The following is a 20,017-nucleotide window of genomic DNA, read 5'->3' as shown; positions in this document are numbered from 1 at the left end:
CAGAGAGAAAATCTGATTTGTTGCTGATTTACCTGGAGTGAAGCTTCTTTGGCATGGGCCAATGATGTTCTGGGCGTATGGGGCTATCAGACCTAACAATATAGTGGAGAATATCTTATAGATGGTACTCAGCAACGTGATACCTCTATAATTGCTGCACTGTGTGATATCTCCCTTTTTATGTATGAGACAGATAATGCCTCGTTACCAATCGTCAGGCATTGATTCGCTGTCCCATACCTTGAGCACAAGTTGATGAACCACTTAGTGTAACTGGTCGCCTCCATATTTAACCAATTCAGCTGTAATTCCATCGGCTCCTGGCGACTTATGATTTTTTAGCCGATGAATTGGACGGACTGTTTCTCCTAAACTTGGTGGTGGCAGTATTTGTCCGTCGTCTTCAGTTGGCGGGACCTCCAACTCGCCGATATTCTGGTTGTTCAATAGCTCATCAAAGTACTCAACCCATCGCTCTAATATGCCCATTCTGTCGGAAATCAGATTTCCCTCTTTGTCTCGGCAGGATGAGCATCGAGGTGTATAAGGCTTCATCCTGCTGACTTGTTGGTAAAACTTCCGCGCCTGGTGCGGTTGCTCCCTGTACTTTTCTAGTTCACAGACTTGTTGGTTCTCCCAGGCTTCCTTTTTCCATCTGTGAAGTCGCTTCTCCGCTCGACGAAGTTCGTGATAAGTCTCTGCGCGTGCCCGCGTTCTTTGAGAACACTTACTTTACTCGGTATGCGGTATTCTTCCGTTCCGTTGTAGCTTACATTCATCGTCAAATCAGCCGTTCCGACTCCTTTTGCGGCTGGGGCCAAGTATGTTTTATTGGACCAGAATAATACACCAGACACATCCTCAGAGAAAGCCCCTCCCTAATGGAGTGCACCCCGACGACATGCAACCAAGACCGTAGTCAGACGAAAAAGCATCCCCCTCCTAAAGTTACGTAATTGATCTATTTTTTTAAAGTTACCGGGCTCCCGAAAGGACTTTTGGTCCGTGAAGAATCCCCTGTCCTTTTTCACTTCCAAGAGCAAAGTGCGTCAACGTACAGGGCACTGTTGACACTTTCTAGCAATGTGCTTTCCCTACCTCAAAGGCTTTTCAAGAAGGTTTGTACCTTTCTTCAATTATCTAGGACAACATAATCATGCGTTGGTCATGCTGTGATAGTGAATTCGATTGCATCGACGACGTATAACCTAGCCACTACTCCATTCACCTTCTAATCAACTTCAACAGGTATTAGAGCCACACGCGTCGGTCAGCATCACGTTTAGCAGCAGTAAGGTCTCCTTGATATACAAACTATTCTTGCAATAACCCTTCAGACTGAAATTCATAATTTTGTAAGGTTTTCTTCGCGCCTTCAATCATGCTTCATTCGCGACGATTTGTAATGCAGCAAGACAGCATGGAGTCGATCCAAGTGGATTCTTCAAAGGCTAGAATAGAGAAAGACCCACATACTGGTCGGAGAGAAGTCTATTTAGGCAGGATGTCGCAGGAGTTGCCCACGGGAAATGGTTCTCTCTCCTTTATTATGGCTCCTGGTTATGGACACCTTGCTATAGCTCCTGGAGGACACAAGGGTCTTCGCACAACCATTTGCGGACGATCCAGCCGTAATAATTATCGGCAACTTTGCGGGCACAGCATGTACTTCTCCGTAATGGACTCACGGTGAATGCCAGAAAGCTTGGATTAGTTATGTTCACTAAGAACATTACGTGGGGCAGCTACACGTTACATTCTTTACCAGAGGCGGAAATCCAGCTGGTACAAACATTCAAATATTTAGGAGTGCATCTCGACTCCAAGTTAACGAGGAAGCACCATATCCAGGAACAATACCAGAAATCCTGCAGATTACTCTGGTGCTACACGACTGCGATGGCTAACACCTGAGGACTTTCACTAAAACGGATTTATTGAGTGTATACATCCATAATAAAGCCCATTTCGGTGTATGCATGTGTCGTCTGGTGATCAAAACTGAACTTTGCTAATAGCAGGAAGCTGCTGATGCAGATTCAAAGACTTGGCTTAGAGTGGTGGTCTCGGCTATATGCAGCCAATGTACCGAGGAGGAAGAGACGTCCTCCTCAGACCTCAGTCCAAGACACCTATTTAAAGTTTTCTTCTACCAAGAGTCCGCGCATTTCTGTCTCTGGAGAATGTTCTCAAATTCCAAGGATCTCTATGGGCCCAACAATTACCTGAGTGCTTAGAACTGCGGTTCCCTCCACTAAACTAGACTAAACCTGGTTTTTATTTTCAGTCGGACTGAGATTGTCTTCTTCTCCAAATCCAAAGCCATTTGGCTAAAGACCTGAAACAACTGCAGATAATAATGGGGAGTGAACACAATGCTTACCGCATTGCATCCTAGCGTACCGTCAAAATAAAGCCACTTGAAGGACTAAATTGGACTCTTGCATGTTGGGAAATTCTGTCATATAGAGTAACAAATAAACGGTGTCAATCAACACTTGAACGTTCTCTTTTGTTTTAGACTAACATCCACTCCAACTCGGCCGCATGAACGTTGGAGTTAGAGTGAATTCGTGGTATTTGCATTCACCCTCGGTCCTTCTAGCCCTAAATCTACGCAACCTCCTATTACTTCACTTTGTGAGTTTACCTCTAAGTTTCTATACTTCCAACACTTCTGTATTTTTCTTTCTCTCCTTCTGAATCGAAGGACGAACTACAAACCACTTTTCATCAGTGCCTTCTTGGGCAATGATAAGTCTCATGCTTTATATGTATATTCCAGTATGCTACCGTATCCGGAACAGTTCGAAAAATTGTCTAAGCTAAAGCACAGACAGTATCTGCGGCAAACACAGTATCCTATGAGGGATTGGACAATACGGTAGCTGATTGCCGTGTAAGAAATGAGTTTTCGGATGAAATAACTCTCCGAAGAGTACTAACGATCATGAGACTCCGACGTTATCATATTCCTGCGTTATGTATATATTCCTGGTGCAGCAAACTCATTTTTTACGCAAGGATGTATGTAGACTGGGATCATGCTCATTCGTCTGCCTCTGCCCTTTCGGCCCCTCGAAATTGGCCACGACCAATCCGGAATAGATCACATTCTATAGCGGAGAGCCCAGTACTAAGCTTTGTAGTGCCCCCTATGACGATGTGGTTTCTACCTTAGTGCACCATACCAAAGTGGCCTCTGCGAAAGCTAGTTCTGGATCAAGCTCGACAAGAACATCCAAAAATAATTATTTTAGCAAATACACCCTACCGATTTATATCGACATTCTTGAACAGTATCAACGTTTGTATCAACCTCTTGCTTCTTCTGATAGCCTCTTCTAGGATGCATCGCGATTTATTGTACGCGTTGAGTTGCCTTTTGGACTGCGCCTTATGGGTATAATAGTATCACTTGCTTCCATGGCTTCCGCTCTGAAAATTAAGGGGATAAGGACTGCGTGGTCGATAGAAACTATAGAGGAACAGCCATTTCCAGGAAGCTTTGAAAGTAGAATAACAAGCAGCTCTCGATCGTAGGCGTTGTAAAGTTTTTCGGTGCTCGTGGAGGAGAAACCCAAAGGGTTTCAAGTACCACGAATAGATTCCTGCTCGAGGGATGGCACTATTCGATGCGTCCGTTCCCAGAGCAGGGTGACGTTCGGCGACAAGAATGAAGTTGTCTTCGCGTCAGGTTTCTGCTTCGGGCGTCCAGAATAGGCAGGACCTCTTATCCTCAACAGGAGGTGCTTTGAGGAGTTCGGTCAACGGAGCTTATATGCCAGCAATCCTCAGAATGCAGCGGCGGTAGAAACTGAGCATTCCCAGGAATCGACAAGGTGCGGTATCTGTCGCTACCCTTGGAAAGTCGTCAATGGCCTTGCACAAAGGAGATCTGTTTTCCTCTGAAGAGACGGTGTAGCCGAGGAACTCTGCTTCGCTCCTCCCCAGGACGCATTTGTCCGGGTTGATACCTAGTTTCGCCAGAGACAAGATAGAAAAAAAGTTGTCGCAGATTTCGAAGGTGGTGGTCATCCGAAATCACAAGTATCACCATAAGACCGGGCAGTCGTGCAGGGGATGGTCCTTGGTGCGTTAGAACGGCCGGGCTGCGTTTCAAAGATACCTTTATTACCGGGTGAATTCGAAGGAGCTGAATGAAATTTTGGTCACCGTCTTCGGAATATCTAGAAAAGACCTTGTCCCTCACCTCTTGGAACAAGTCTTCAACGACAAGTTCAGACGCGGACTGGCTGGAATATGATCAAATGATACCCTGTTCCTTTAAACCGTGAAATTGTTTTTTGGGGATTTCCAGGCGGGGTCCGACAAACCTGCACTGACGTTTGAAGATTGGAGGCCCGTTGTGTGAATCTCCTAAGTCAATTGAAGGTTCAGATCTGAAATGGCGGTGTTCTGTTGAGAACAGACATCCTTGAATTCTTCTAGGAGAGCCCCGTCTGACAACTTCCGAAACGATAGAAACGATGTGGATGGAAATAGCTTTCGAAGAGTTAGGACAGCTATTTAATCATCGGTGCTACTGATCAGTGGCATTGGCAGCGGCCTGGCTTTCTATCGATTGGCTGATCAGAAATATTAGTTAGGCTATGCTGCTCCAAAGCGTTGCTAACGCCTTTGTCATAAGGGGTGCGGAACGACTCTACGCCGAGTACTGAATAATGGAAATGACGCCACGTACTCTCCAACTCGAACCCATTTTATTTAATCATGAAATACTAGCTCAGAATTTCGGGGCAAACCGCCGATCTGAAGTTAGGTGCAAATCATAGAGAGGGAGGAAGACCTGCGCAAAATAGAGCACAATTTTATTATAATCGGCACTAAAGCTAACACAGGAGAAACGCAAAAGGTGATTAACAAAAGACAGAATTTAAGACTTAACGAACTCAGAACTTAACTAAGTAGTAAACTAGGGAAAAAACTAGGAGTAGACTAATTACAGGGAACCTGTTCTCAGATGTCCGTACGCTTTGTTGTTAATGGTTCATGCAGATTTAAGAGTGATGTCTATGCAGGAACCTGCGAAGTTTTTTGGAGTTGCTTCCGCGAATCGCCTGACCCTAAAAGACGGGTTCCTTGGAGAAGTGGTTGTCTTTGACGCTTTTTTGAAGTCCAACAAGGTGGGACATTTTCCATAATTTTTCAAATGTTCCGACAAACCACAATTAATGCAAGCGCGTTTTTCCTTCTGCATTTTGCTACATTTGCCTGACGCGTGTGAAGTGATGCATTTGACACACTTATAGGGCATGCTATAGTTAACCACAGCGTCGCCGATTCTCTGATAGTTCTTGTAGTCCAACATCTTCTTTTTGCGAACATACTCGAATTTCACAAGCGTGTTCAGGAGCTTTGCGGGCTTTGCGTGTTGAAGCCTGGCTGAGAAGTGATGAGCTAGAGCTCGAACGTACGACTTCTTGTTGGTAATTTAGTAACATTTTTGGCCTCAGATAAACCGGCCTGCATGATCCCAGTCATGACGTCCATTTTTGGATAAAACCTGTCTAGGCCACGGATAATCATGTTAACCGGTTTCAGGCACTTTGGCGTTTATGAGAAGAAGTTCTTTTCGTTCTTCACCAGATATTCCCTGTTGTCATAAAAATCGGCGATAGAGTTTACTATCTTTGAGCTTTCTCCATAAGCTCGTTCTTCTTGCGAAGTTCTAAGATGGTGAGGTTTTGCAGTTGACTATGAGCCTCATAAACTCCTCATCTACGGCGGTGCATTAGAGTCCTTCTGCCTCTTCACTGTGACCCAGAGAAATGTAAAAAGAAAAGATGATCCGTCCCACAACCGTCGACCGGTTTAGTGGAAGAATATGAAAAACGTTAATTTGTCTGTTCTCTATCCTTCTTTTATTATTATCGACGGAGGATAATTCATAGTTTCTTTTAATTGCTATTAGAGAGAGAATTTAAGGTCGAAATTTTAATACTCTGGAGTAAACTGTCGACGCGAAAGAAAGGTCTGGGTTCGAGTCTTTCCCTCCGACGCCAAACTGGAATCTGCGTTCGGAGCGCCACAAGTTTATCTCCATTCTGTGCTCCTCAGAAATCTCCGCGTTCGAAGTAAAATGTTTCTTTCTATATTTCACTCTTCAGACCTCAGTAACTTACGGTATACCACAAGTTTATTGAATGAAGGAAGGATCTCCTCTGCAATACATCATCTGGATTACTTAGCGATCGTGGCCGACGATCAAAAGCTTCCAACGACCCGTCACAACTTTTGTTCGATTCTGAACAAAGTCCTTCAAGCGTATCCTTTACTTTATTCACAACCAACTTGAGAACTTTCTTTTGGGTTGTCTTTTCTTTCATATTTGATCAACCTACCGCTCGATGGCCAGCCGAGAAAAGATAAGCCAGTTCACTATTGCACCAATAGACAGATGTTCTGTAGGCAAATGTATACTTCCTCTCTATCAAAAATTAGCTCGTCCATCGGTTTTGCTGTCAACTTGACCCGTTCCTGATTTTTGCACGTGCCGTTTTCCTACAGGATCTCTTTCTTATCTGGTGATGGTTGTGGAGGTAATCCTCATTAAAATATTAAGATATATTTTGTACCAGCCCAGCCCCAATAGTTTGCTAACTGTTTTAGATTGTCCTTCCTATCCTGTGTCCGCGGTTATCAGACCAACTGAAATGATAAAATCAAACAGCTTCTCTCCTCTAGGATTGCATTTGCTACTGCCCCAACAAATATGCTGAGCGCTCGAATCAAAACCTATTAAGAGTTCATGGCCACTTGATTCTGGGTACACTATCAGATCCGTTAGTTCTTGCGCCGGTAGAGGACACAACGAATCATAGGGTAAGTAGGCAGACGCAACTCTGACGTTTCTCCTTTCACCATTAACTTGGTATTGTAAGTTGACCGCAACAAGGTCCTGGAAACTGAATTATCTCAGCATGGTTGCCTCTAACAATTTTGACATCAGAACGCAGACCCTCGGTCTCGAAGATCTTTCATCGAAAGAGATTCTAGTCCGTTGGCTGATGCAATAACACAGATTCTGTTAAAGCGAACCCATGGCTCTCAAACTAGAAATATATAAGGACAGTCCTGTAACTTTGCAAACCTTGCCTAGGAAGAGGCTAAGAGACCTAAGACCAGTCAAATATGCAAACCGCCGATCTCACTGGGGTTACCAGCTTGTCCTCACCTTCGGCCGAAAGTTACACTTTCTTGCGTCCGATTTCTCTGATTCTCTGGACATCGCTACACTTGATGGTGTTGCAACGTCCGTCTTTATTCCCAAGAAACTTAGCCTTCTTTCGCAGTCCTTTCCCTTGTCGTCGGCTGGGAGCCCTCCCAGGTTCACGGTGTTCGGGCTGCATGGATCTGTTTCCACATACCGGAATTAGACCAGTTGCGTCCACATCACCAGCTTCTCTTTCTTCCGCTTTTCCAAGGAGAGGCGGAGGAGAAGATTCTGACTGGCAAGCCTTTAGTCCCTTCTCGTTTGCGGCCTTCCTCTCCCGTTTTTTAGAAGGGTTAGGCAATAGTGTCGCCGACAAGCCGGCCGTAGTCATGTTTCCAGTTCCTTTCATTAAGGAGTTGCTGTACAATCCGTTCTGGCAGACCGCACCATAGGCACCGATTGTTAGTTTTCCACTGAAGTGGAGAGCCGGTTTTACACCGATTTCTTCGTGAGGGAACATGCATCTGGTGAGGCCTCCAAAATCAGTGCCTCGGTTACGAAGGAGGATTCGAAGTCTGTGATTTCTTACTACTTGCAGAGTTACAATCCATTGCTTCGATCTTCATGTGTTTTGGACGCTCTTAGTGTAGTAGTAAACTGCCATAGGCTCTCCCACCACGATAAGGTGGTGTCCGAGGGGGACCATTTATACCAACCATCATTTGCCACTTTTAACCTTTTTTACTCGCAATAAAATTAATTTAACATTAATATTCTACTCTAATTCTAAATTTTGCAGAAGTAGTGTCTGGGATTCAATGAGTGATTACCCTCACGCGACTGGGCACGGAATTGGGTCATATTCGTCAGTACGTGAATGTAAGTTTCTAAATTTTTAATTATCTGTCGATGAACACAAAATATTAAATTATTTCTTCTTTTACAGCCCCCATTGATATTTCATACACAGCTAAGCAGAGGTTCAATTTTAAGGAAGGCTACTTCTTCTCAAACGGTATGTTTTTGCCATAGTTGTTTTTTTTTTCAAACATCTTTAATTTTTTTTTTTATAGAGCCTGGTTTCTACAAAAATGGAGATTTTGGAATACGCCTTGAGAACGTCTTAGAGGTTGTGGACACTGGACATACGCATCCATCTGGAGTTAGGTTTCTCAAATTTCAAGGAGTAACCCTAGTGCCTTACGAACCGAAATTAATTGACAAGACATTGTTAAGCGTCCCACAGGTAAAATACTATATATATGTCTCATTTCTTCAGAGGTATCATAATATATTCTGTATGCAGAAACGATGGTTAAACGAATACAATGCTAAAATACGCGAACTTGTTGGAGAGGAGCTAAAACGACAGAGTAATATGCCAGCGTTTTACTGGATGATGAACAAAACACGACATATTCGGGAATACCTACCAAGGGAAGAATATAATGGAGAAAACGATAAAAATATTGCAGACTATTTGAAATCGTACAAGTTGATAGTGTTCATAGTATTAGTATGTAGTCAAGCATTCTACCTAATGTGAATAATATGACAAGAGGCCTTAATAAGTGATATTTTAACGAATAATTAGAAAAAAATATGATTTGAAAAAGAATATCAAATCACAGGCATATATATTTTTAACTAAACGTAACTAATAATTGATGTGAACACATTTAAAACTAAAAACAATGAATGAGTAACCTTTAAAGACCTATTCTGTAGTGCGAACGATACCCACAATTGATTTATAAATCGAAAATTAAAAATAATTATCGAAGTTTGCCGAACCCCGCTTTTGAGAATTCCTCAGTTTCGCAGTATTTATTTCGACCTACTTTTAGCAATTAAATTACTTTTCAAGAATTATTTCCTTTGCTGTAATTTTAGAAAAAAAAAATATCCCTTTTCATCATTTCTTAAATGTACTATATTTCTTAGTATTAATGTGTAACTTTATCTAATTTACTAAAGAAAATAAAAAATATGGAACAATACTTCGATCGTTAATTAACATCATCGGAATTTTTTGACTGACTTCTATATCTAATACTTCCTCGTTGCTTTTAATTATCCTTAGTCGTTTACTGCATCCTATTTTATTGGTATATTTTCTTGCACCTCTTACAGATATACGAAATTCCTTACCTTAATTGACAAGCTTTTAGATTGTTTGAGCTTCCGATCTAGTCAACGACCCCCCAAAAATGATAATTGATTCTATTCACTGAAAGACAGTATTTTTCTCTTTACCTCGTATTTCTAGTTCCTCCGCTCTCTCACAGCAATAATTACTTGTTTTTACATTAATATCGAAAAATTGGTTCATTGTCTGCCTGTCCATCTTCCTGTTCTCTATACAAGTGGAAAGCATCGAAAGCCAAAGTATGAGACGTTTCCCCACTAGACCTATCCTCACCATCTTCACGCAACTGCAGATACTTTTGTTTTCCTGTTCGTCGAAACTGGTGCTGACAAGCAACGACTTCCTCGGTCATTTGAATCCTCCAATGTTAGGCATCATAACAGCCATTCCTGGTAGGCTCGCTCTGTACAATTCCCTCAACCGTTCCTTTTCATTTTTTAATGTCATTGCCATGTAAAAGCGTTCCTGTTCCCTTCTTAGTTAGTTCGTCTGCTGCCTCATTGCCTTCCAACCCAACATGGCCTGGAACCCAGAGAATCCAGAGCTTGTTGAACGAGCCGAGCGTGTTCAGTCTCTCAAGGCATCCCCATACCAGTTTAAAGTTCACCTGGTTGGACCTAAGTACCTTGATCGTTGCTTGTCTGTCCGTGAAAATAGCTATGTTCTGCCCCCTGTAGTTCCTTTGAATATTAAAGGAGGCGCATCTATCTATGGCGTATATTTTCGCCTGAAATATGCTTTTGTACCTACCCATTGGCTTCAAGTAGGTTTTCCTTGGACTAATGGCACCAGCACCCGCTCCCTCTGTTGTGAGGGATTCGTCAATGTCCCAAGTAATCAATTGCTGGTTTAAGCCGTATGTTCCAGCCACGTTCTCCCAGTTTGCCTCGTTACTCTCACGTGTTTCAAACTTCTTATCAAAGTGAAACCTCGTTGTCATGTTATCCCTTGGTAACAGTGATTCGGGATACCAGCTAGAAAGAATATCAATCTTCCTTCGGTTTAGGTAGCGGGGGCCTCACTGATACTCCCAGACATCCTGAATATTACCCTCCTTGCCTGCACCTGCATGTGCAGATGGAGAGGGCCCCAGAAGGACCTCCAGGGATTTTTGGGCATGTCCTCATTGCCCCACTGATACACACGCAAACCAGTCTTTGGAGTTTGTGTAACTCCATGCTTGTATGCTGAGTTCAGTTCTTTCTGCCCAGATTACCGCCCCATAGGTAATCACTGGCCTTACTATTTCAGTGTGTATCCAAAGTAATATCTTCGTGCTGCAACCGCATTTTTTCCTGCTATGGACCTACAAGTCATCAGAGCCCTCGTCGCTCTCCGACAAGTGTTTCCGGCATGTGTCTTCCAGAGTAATTTTTGGTCTAGCGTAATTCCCAAATATTTGACCTGCGTTTGTCGTTTCACCTCCATGTCATGTAACCTTATGGCTCTCAGATGATCAAGCTTACGTCTCCTAGTGAATGGTACTATGGTGGTTTTGGGTGGATTGATCCGCAGTACCACCTTCCTGCACCAGGCACTAGTAACCCTTAGTCTAGTTTGGATTCTATCGCATAGGGTATCATACTTGTCCCTACAGATTAAAACAATGTCGTCCGCGTAACCCTGGACCTGTATTCCAGTATTTATTAACACGTTCAGGAGTTCATCCACTACCATACTCCACATAAGCGGCAATAGTACCCCGCCCTGTGGACAGCCTTGAGTGGTGTTCATGACAATAGAATTTGTACCTGTCGGTACTTCCATTTGCCTGATTTCTAGCATTTTGTCCACAGAATGCCAGGGTGGTTCCTCCTCCCTCAGTTCCCCTCAGCGCATCTTGTATCTCTGTATGCGACAGTGATATAGGGGATTACGCTTTACAACGTTAGTTCTAATATAGTTGTCTATGACCTTCTCCACCGTTTTCAGTACGAACGATGTTAGGCAAATTGGTTTGAAAGATTTAGGGTGAAAAGGATCCTTTTTACCCGCTTTCGGAATAAAGACCACTTTTGCCCGTCTTCATGCCCTTGATATATATCCCAGTGCTATGCTCCCCCTTACCACCCTCAGAAGAGACTCTAAGATGATTCCTAGACCACTTTGGAGTAGTGCTGGGAAAATGCCATCTACTCCGGGTGATTTCAGTGGTTTAAAAGTTCCCACTGCCCATCTTACCCTAGCTTCTGAGCATACCTCTTTTGCTAGTTCCCAGTTCTCCTTTCTTCCCCTTTTATTCGTTCTTGGGTGTCAGGCAGAATGTTGTCGCCTGCCACCGTGGGATAAGAAACCGGGAAATGAGTTCTGAGAAGCAGGTGTACTCTGTCCTCCTCATTCTCGATAAATATCCCATCTTCCTTCTTCAAATAGACAGAGGATATTGCCCCGTCTTTGGCTACAGCCTTGTAAAGCTTCTATGATCTCTTTGATCCCTTCACAGAATTCCCTGAGGCTTTGTTTAACTGATCGCGTTGCTATACGCAGTTAGTGCATTTTTGTACCTCGGCCAGTCCCCGGTTTGTTTTTCCCGGTTGAAGAGTTTTCGTACCTCGGTTCTCATTCTGGCTAGGTTCCTGTTCCACCATGGTACCTCCCTTGATGGCTTAAATGTCTTAGCCGAACAGCTGGGCTCATATGCATCAATGAAGGCTATTTTGAGATGTTCCACCACTGTCTCTAGTTCCAGTTCGCCCCTGATGTCACCGCCCCCTTGAAGGTGGGCTACGTTGCTGCTCAGGTGCGTTACGTAGGATTCCCAATCCGTTCTCCTGGGATTCCTTATTATTCTTTTTACTTCAGAGTTACCCTCAATGTCGAATCTGATTATTCTGTAATCAGATATAGAGGGCTCATTTGACACACTGACTAGCCCGTTCATTACAGTATTTCCTAGAGTTATGTCTAGTACTTCCTCTCTAGTGCTGGTCACAAATGTTGGAATGTTCCCAAAGTTATATATTTCTAACTTATTGCTAAGAATGATTTCAAGAAGGTACTCACCACTTCGATTGGTGTCGCTGCTTCCCCAGACTTCGCGATGGGCGTTGACATCGCAACCGAGGAGAAGTGGCAATGCCCTCTTCTCACAGTACTTCACCAGTTTAGCGACTTATTCCGGTGGAACCCGGATGTCGTCTCCTGAGAAGTATTCCGATGCCATGACTGCCTCTCGAGTGTTCCTCCCGGTTTCCAATGAGACTAGGATAGTCAAAAGGTCCCCGGTCACGAACTCTGAAAGACATATATATTTTAAATTACGTTTAAGAATTATGCAAACTCTTGTTTTTTCACAAGAACAGTCCGAAATTACTTGCATGCTTTCTTCTTGCAGACTGCGAATCTACTCCGGTACACCCAAGGCTCCTCAGCTAGTACAGGGTGCGGCAGCATAACTTCCTTTTTTAAAATGCGCGCCACTCAGTTAGTTGATGTCATAGCGGAGCGCTAGTGGTCTCGTTCAAGAGGGGATACTGTAAAGTTTTGTCCCGACATGGTTCAGTCGCCATCATGCGTTGGAATAGTGAGGAGCGTGCCTTTGCCGTTGAGGTTTACTTTTCAAGCGGATGTTCGGTTATTGCAACACAGCGTGCATTTCGGAATCGCTTTAATTTAGCCCCGTTGGCTCCCGTCCCAGACCGCAAATCAATTGTTACATGGGTCACTACATTCAGACAAACTGCAAGTGCGACAAAAGGAAGAACTGGAGTCCCTCCGCCCGTTAGATCACCTGAGAACATTGAAGCAGTGAGAGCGTCAATGTTGCGATCGCCACGGCGTTCTGCGCGCAAACACGCATCTGCCCTTGGACTATCCGATCGTTCTGTGAGAAGAATTCTTCGTGATGATCTTCATTTTCATCCCTATAAGATGGCGATAGTGCAGGAACTTAGAACATGACTTCAATTCTCGGATGAACGCGTGTGAGCTTCTTCTTGATGTCGTTCCCGAGGGTGTCATTGTTTTTTTTAGCGATGAAGCCCATTTTCATTTGTGTGGGTCGGTTAACAAACAAAACATGCGCTACTGGGCTGACACCAACCCTCCAGAATTGCATCAAAGGCCTTTGCATTCACCCAAAGTCACAGTGTGGTGTGCAATTTCCTCAGCTGGAATTATTGGTCCCTGGTTTTTTGAGGAAAATGAGGTTACAGTGACAGTGAATTCGGACCGGTATGTAAACATGCTTCAGAATTTTTTTTTTCCCACGACTAGAAAATTTGGATTTGGGGGACACTTGGTTCCAACAAGACGGTGCAACAGCACACACTTCAAGAGCATCAATGGCTATTTTGAGGGAACACTTTCCAGAGCGTCTTATCTCAATTAGAGGCGATTTGGAATGGGCGGCACGCTCTCCCGATCTATCCCCTTGTGATTTTTTTCTATGTGGCTTTTTGAAATCCCGTGTTTATGTGAACCGTCCAAGAAGCCTACACGATTTGAAGACCAACATCCAAGAAGAAATTGCCAACATAACACCTGCTATGCTAACAAGAGTCATGACAAACGCCAGAAATCGGTTTACGCAATGTATGGAGGATAGAGGACGTCACCTAACAGATTTGATCTTCAAAACAATGTAAATAAAAACTTTAGACATGTACCTACATTATAAAAAATAAATAAATATTTTGCGATGCATACAATAGTTTTTATTGAGCTTTGAAAAAAGGAAGTTATGCTGCTACACTCTGTACTATTCCAATGTCCTCCTTGGAACTTACCCTTGTAATTACCGCAGATGCAGCTTTCTCATGGTGGAGTTTTATCTGGGCTATCTTAGTGATAGCCATTGGCTCCGTTATTGTTTGGAGCCCTTCTCTACTGTCGGAGTATCGCTCTCCTCCTGCGACATGGTGCTTTCGTGCGCGTCGCTGTCCACCCTGATCCCTAGAAGTCCTAGGTCTAGGTCGCCCAGCTCCTGTTCTTCACTGGGCAGCAGGTCTATTTCCCTGGTAGATCCAATCTTTTCGGCCTCTATGGCTTGCGAGACTCCTTCAGGGACCTCGGGACCCGAGGTATCTTCCCTCAACTTTTCCCTGTGCACATGCACAGGTATGTTGCCAAATCGATAGTTAATATGGCTACCTCGACGTTTGATTGCTTCCATGGATCGGTCATCTACCCCGATCGTGAGGAGTTTACCCTTGCCCTCCACCTTGTTTCTGAAGACTCTCCATAATCTCGTATGGAGATCCTCATTTTGAACGATTAGGAGGTCCATGAGATCTTCTGTCTCTATTGTCGCGGCTTTTGGGAGAAAAACTGTCACCATGTGTGCTCCTGGTATATTATCTCCAGCACATGTTGACAGTTCTGCTCCTTCCCAGTCTGGCAATTTAGGAGGTATGGTCCTAAGCCACTCTGCAGTGTCTTCCGTCGCACAGTCCACCAGTATATGACCTGGTAGAAAGGGTATCCCGGTGAACACAAGTTTCGCAATCCATCCCTTGCACGTCTGCCTGACGACAAGATCTTCCATAGTCTCCTGCTCTTCACGAGTAAGTATTTGCTCGGGAAATATTTTTGGCAGTATGCCCAGTCGAATGCCCTTGACTGCACTAGCATAGCTAATGGCGGGCTCCATGATTACTGCCTTCACCCCTGACCTGCCCGGATTTTCTCCCCCTTGGGTTCAGGTTTGGATTTGTTTGGGAACATTCCCTTCATGCGGAACAATCTCTGCTACTCCCCGCTTTCTTGGCTCCGATAAAGATGGCTTAGGTCTATCCTGAGCCTTTTTAAGGGTCTTTTTTGGTTTCAGACCTTCCTTCAGGTAGCGCAAGTACTATTTAGCACCTTCGCCGCTGAAACCCGTCTCCTTTCTGACGCCTGATATTTATCTCAGACGTGCTTTTGCTAGTCCCGGCTTTTTGAGAAGTGGCATTTGTTGGTTGTTGTTCTCGTAGTACACCAATGTTGACGTTGGATCCATTGCTTGACGTCCCAACTTCTCCCTTTTTGGGTGTAATCACCAGGCTCTCAGTATTTCGGAGATGTATCTCCGCCTGATTAACCAGTTTGTGTGCGGTACGGGGTCCCGCTTTATTGGTTTTAGTTTTTTTATTTTTATTCCTGGTACTCATTTGATTCCCATGAGTATGGGGGTTAGGAGGTCTGTCGTGCCATAGCGTCTCGTAGCACGGTAAGGCCTAACTTACTCACTGAGGCGACCAGGTATCAGTGAGGCTCCGTTCGAATACAGTCAGTTACCCCCGACTGCAAACTATCCAATAGGCACGGTTCGCATGGCACCCTGGATTGGGGGAGCTGTTTTTCAACTCCCCAGTCTAGATCAGTGGTGTTTTTTTGTTTTAGTAGGGTCATCTCGCGTGTGGCTATCACCACTCACTAACGGTCTTGGTAGACAACAGGTTTGGCCCTTAAAAAGCCACACATCGCCCTAGAGGAGAGACAGCTCACCCTCAAAGAGAGATAGATTGGTCTCAGAGAGCTATATTCCACGTCAATCTATCCTGCAGTGCAGTGCTTGACCCCTTTTGTGTGGTAATATAACTGCCTGAAAACCGAACTGGAAAACTTAAGCATTTACTGCTCATCATTTCGATCGGAGCTATACGCCGCATTATTAATCAGCAACTAAATTTATTGCTCCCTAGGCAAATCTAAAAACACCTCTACAATACACCATACAAACTAGAACTCCTAATAAACGCTCGACAACTAACGATTTTTCCAAGGGATCCTCACACAGCTAAATTTTAAAATATCGTTCTAGTATTGTGTATCGCAAAGAAAGCATTTTCTGTTGCTGTTCTGCTTTTGTTCTGTCGAACTACTGTTAAAAGTAGCTTGAGTAGCAGCTTGAACTATGTCATCTTTTTATAGTTTTTTTCTGTTATCATATTTAATTTAGTTAAGCAAGGGAAGCAACGTTTCGGTTGCAACATGTTCGAATTTCAATTCGGCCGGAACTGATAAAACTCGTTCTAATTGGCATATCCATGAACAACTTTCGCCCATGGTCGTTTCGGAACAATTTCATGTATGGCACCGAAATGCAGCAGAGAAAACGTCAAGCAGTTTCCCACCGAAATCGCTAGGTGTCGAGATGTTTTCAAGACTTGCGCCGCGTTCACACGTGTTTTGGTCGCGGACGGCGAAAGTTGTCTTTGGAGGTGGCCAGTCGGCTAGAAGTTGTTCCCGCTTGTCGAGTATCTCGTCATCGTCGCCAGTGACCAGTCCTCAGTTGTCAGTCCACTCGCAACACCGTCAGTTTTCCCGCAGCAGCGCAATGTCGGCAAAGTACATTCCAGTAGAGAAAGGAGTTAAGAACTCCCCCAGCTACGCCATCTACTACAGTAAGTACCCTCCAGACCCGCAGTAAATTATGTAAGCCGGCTTACGTGCGACCCTGCTTTTCAGTGAAATTCTTTAGTGATTAAGAGTGTTTACTGATGTGCAGTGACCTCAGTTGACCTTTCCCAGTCTCCCAAAATGCAAATTTTGCCCGACAAGTTTGTGTGAAAAGTGCCAACTTGTCACCAAATATTCCGAGGCTTCTAATTGGTTTATCCGTTGAGGGGTTTTGTTTGGCGCTGAAGTGGCTTCCGTGGGGTGATTCTTCTGCGGTTAACTTTGAGGTTAGCCAGGAAGCGGAAGGTCGTACCGGCTGATGCCATGAATACACTGCAATGCTATTTACGGCTTTTTCGCGGCCACTGCGGTAGATAAGATAATTATATCATTAAATGTCAATATCAGCCAAGCTTTAGATACACAATTGTTAAATAAAGGAAGAGCTCGCCTAAGCGCCTGGGGTTCGCACACATTTCTGGAAATTTCGTGAGGTGAGGAGAAACTAATTACCATCTGTTATCCTAAGTAATTCGGGGAATACCCAGATTATATACTTTCTAATCACCTTTCCAATTAGCACGCCCCCCAGCACCGCAGGTTTTATGGTGGAAATTACATTCGTTGCAATTAAATGAAATGTTAATCTAAGGAATTTTGGGGCAAGACATTGTTCTTGCCAAATATAATCAACAGTACAGACTAAAATGGTAAATTGAACGCCAATGTTTGTAGCTTGAAGGATAGTTATTTGTCAAATTTAATCGAGATCTGCTTGAAATGAGGACGGGCATCAATGTTATTGGTATCTGTTAGTAGCAAAAACAGATCAATTACAGTGCAACTCGCTTATAATGAACTCTAAGGGGCCGACAAATTTAGTCCTTTATAGCCGAAATGTATAAAAACACAAATGAAGTTCTAGTTCTTAGTTGAACTTTTGTTCAATAACGTAATAATAAGAACAATAAAATGAGCACGAGGGGAGATGTAGAAAAACAATTCGTTTATTATGCCAGAATAGCTTGTAACAGACAAAACAAATATTTTTCAATACACATGTACAAAAAAAATGGAGAAAAGTGAATCAAATTAACACAGCCGTAGGAAAATGAAAGAAAATCCAACTTCACAGTCATAAAAAATATGCCCACACTACAAATAGTGATCAATCGCGCTCAAAAAACAGGATCAAAACAGCTTTCAATAGTTCGTGCATCCACTTTTGGTTTTAATTACAGCTAATAACAGACGAGGCATCGATTCCACCAGGGTTCGAAGGTAATATGAGGGAAGATTATTCCATTCTTCGAGGAGCCGCGTTCTTATCATCATCAACGGCGCAACAACCGCTATCCGATCTAGGCCTGCCTTAATAAGGAACTCCAGACATCCCGGTTTTGCGCCGAAGTCCACCAATTCGATATCGCTAAAAGCTGTCTGGCGTCCTGGCCTACGCCATCGCTCTATCTTAGGCAAGGTCCGCCTCGTCTTCTTTTTCTACCATAGATATTGCCCTTATAGACTGACCCGCCCACCGTAACCTATTGAGCCGGATTTTATCCACAACCGGACGGTCATGGTATCGCTCATAGATTTCGTCATTGTGTAGGCTACGGAATCGTCCATCCTCATGTAGGGGGCCAAAAATTCTTCGGAGGATTCTTCTCTCGAACGCGGCCAAGAGTTCGCAATTTTTCTTGCTAAGAACCCAAGTTTCCGAGGAATACATGAGGACTGGCAAGATCATAGTCTTGTACAGTAAGAGCTTTGACCCTATGGTGAGACGCTTCGAGCGGAACAGTTTTTGTAAGCTGAAATAGGTTCTGTTGGCTGTCAACAACCGTGTGCAGATTTCCTCATCGTAGCTGTTATCGGTTGTGATTTTCGACCCTATATAGGAGAAATCAACGGTCTCAAAGTTGTATTCTCCTATCCTTATTCTTCCTGTTTGACCGGTGCGGTTTGATGATGTTGGTTGGTTCGTCTTCGGTGCTGACGTTGCCACCATATATTTTGTCTTGCCTTCATTGATGTGCAGCCCAAGATCTCGCGCCGCCTGCTCGATCTGGATGAAAGCAGTTTGTACGTCCCGGGTGGTTCTTCCCATGATGTCGATATCGTCAGCATAGGCCAGTAGTTGGGTGGACTTAAAGAGGATCGTACCTCTTGCATTTACATCAGCATCACGGATCAATTTCTCGAGGGCCAGGTTAAAGACGGCGCATGATAGGGCATCCCTTGTCGTAGACCGTTGTTGATGTCGAATGGTCTTGAGAGTGATCCTGCTGCTTTTATCTGGCCTCGCACATTGGTCAGGGTCAGCCTAGTCAGTCTTATCAATTTCGTCGGGATACCGAATTCTCTCATGACCGTGTACAGTTTTACCCTGGCTATGCTATCATAGGCATAACTGTTGTCCATATTCCAACAGTTTTTCCATCGCTTGGCGCAGAGAGAAAATCTGATCTGTTGCTGATTTGCCTGGAGTGAAGCCTCTTTGGTATGGGCCAATGATGTTCTGGGCGTATGGGGCTATCCTAGCAAGATAGCGGAGAATATCTTGTAGATGGTACTCAGCAACGTGATACCTCTATAATTGCTGCACTGTGTGATATCTCCCTTTTTATGTATGAGACAGATAATGCTTCGTTGCCAATCGTCAGGCATTGATTCGCTGTCCCATACCTTGAGTACAAGTTGATGAACCACTTAGTGTAACTAGTCGCCTCCATATTTAACCAATTCGGCTGTAATTCCATCGGCTCCTGGTGACTTATGATTTTTTAACCGATGAATTGCACGGACTGTTTCCCCTAAACTTAGTGGTGGCAGTATTTGTCCGTCGTCTTCAGTTGGCGGGACCTCCAATTCGCCGATGTTCTGGTTGTTTAGTAGCTCATCAAAATACTCAACCCATCGCTCAAATATGCCCATTCTGTCGGAAATCAGATTTCCCTCTTTGTCTCGGTAGGATGAGCATCTTGGTGTGTAAGGCTTAATCCTGCTGACTTGTTGGTAAAACTTACGCGCCTGGAGCTGTTGCCCCCTGTACTTTTCTAGTTCACAGACTTGTTGGTTCTCCCAGGCTTCCTTTCTTTGCGTCTCTGAAGTCGCTTCTCCATTCGACGGAGTTCGTGATAAGTCTCTGCGCCTGCCCGCGTTCTTTGAGAATGCAACATTACTCGGTGTGCGGCATTCTTCCGTTCCGTTGCTAGCTTACATTCATCGTCAAACCAGCCGTTCCGACTTATTTTGCGGCTGGGGCCAAGTATGTTTGTGGCCGTATCCATGATAACATTCTTCAGGTGGTTGTGAAGATCATTTGTTGATGCTTCATCTCCAGGTCCTCTGCCGACTGCGGTTATTGC

The 20,017-nt window shown here is 44.1% G+C and overlaps 2 protein-coding genes across 2 annotated transcripts in view; both read left to right on the top strand.

Annotated features, from left to right (window-relative positions):
• Window positions 1-9,199, top strand: part of LOC119651553 (xaa-Pro aminopeptidase ApepP) — a 38,504-nt gene extending 29,305 nt beyond the window's left edge. The window contains exons 9-12 of the mRNA XM_038055185.1: window positions 7,977-8,056; window positions 8,124-8,192; window positions 8,251-8,423; window positions 8,484-9,199. Of these exons, the coding sequence (XP_037911113.1) occupies window positions 7,977-8,056; window positions 8,124-8,192; window positions 8,251-8,423; window positions 8,484-8,723 (562 nt within the window). The 3' untranslated portion in view covers window positions 8,724-9,199. The remainder of the gene's footprint in view (window positions 1-7,976; window positions 8,057-8,123; window positions 8,193-8,250; window positions 8,424-8,483) is intronic.
• A 7,178-nt stretch (window positions 9,200-16,377) lies between these two features.
• The window catches only part of LOC119651554 (inorganic pyrophosphatase), a 28,660-nt gene continuing 25,020 nt past the window's right edge, over window positions 16,378-20,017 (top strand). Inside the window, exon 1 of the mRNA XM_038055187.1 lies at window positions 16,378-16,651. Coding sequence (XP_037911115.1) covers window positions 16,402-16,651 — 250 coding nt within the window. The 5' untranslated portion in view covers window positions 16,378-16,401. The remainder of the gene's footprint in view (window positions 16,652-20,017) is intronic.

This window comes from Hermetia illucens, chromosome 3, assembly GCF_905115235.1.
Source record: "Hermetia illucens chromosome 3, iHerIll2.2.curated.20191125, whole genome shotgun sequence".
NCBI classification, from domain to species: Eukaryota; Metazoa; Arthropoda; class Insecta; order Diptera; family Stratiomyidae; genus Hermetia; species Hermetia illucens.
This window is presented reverse-complemented; position numbering and strand designations above follow the sequence as displayed.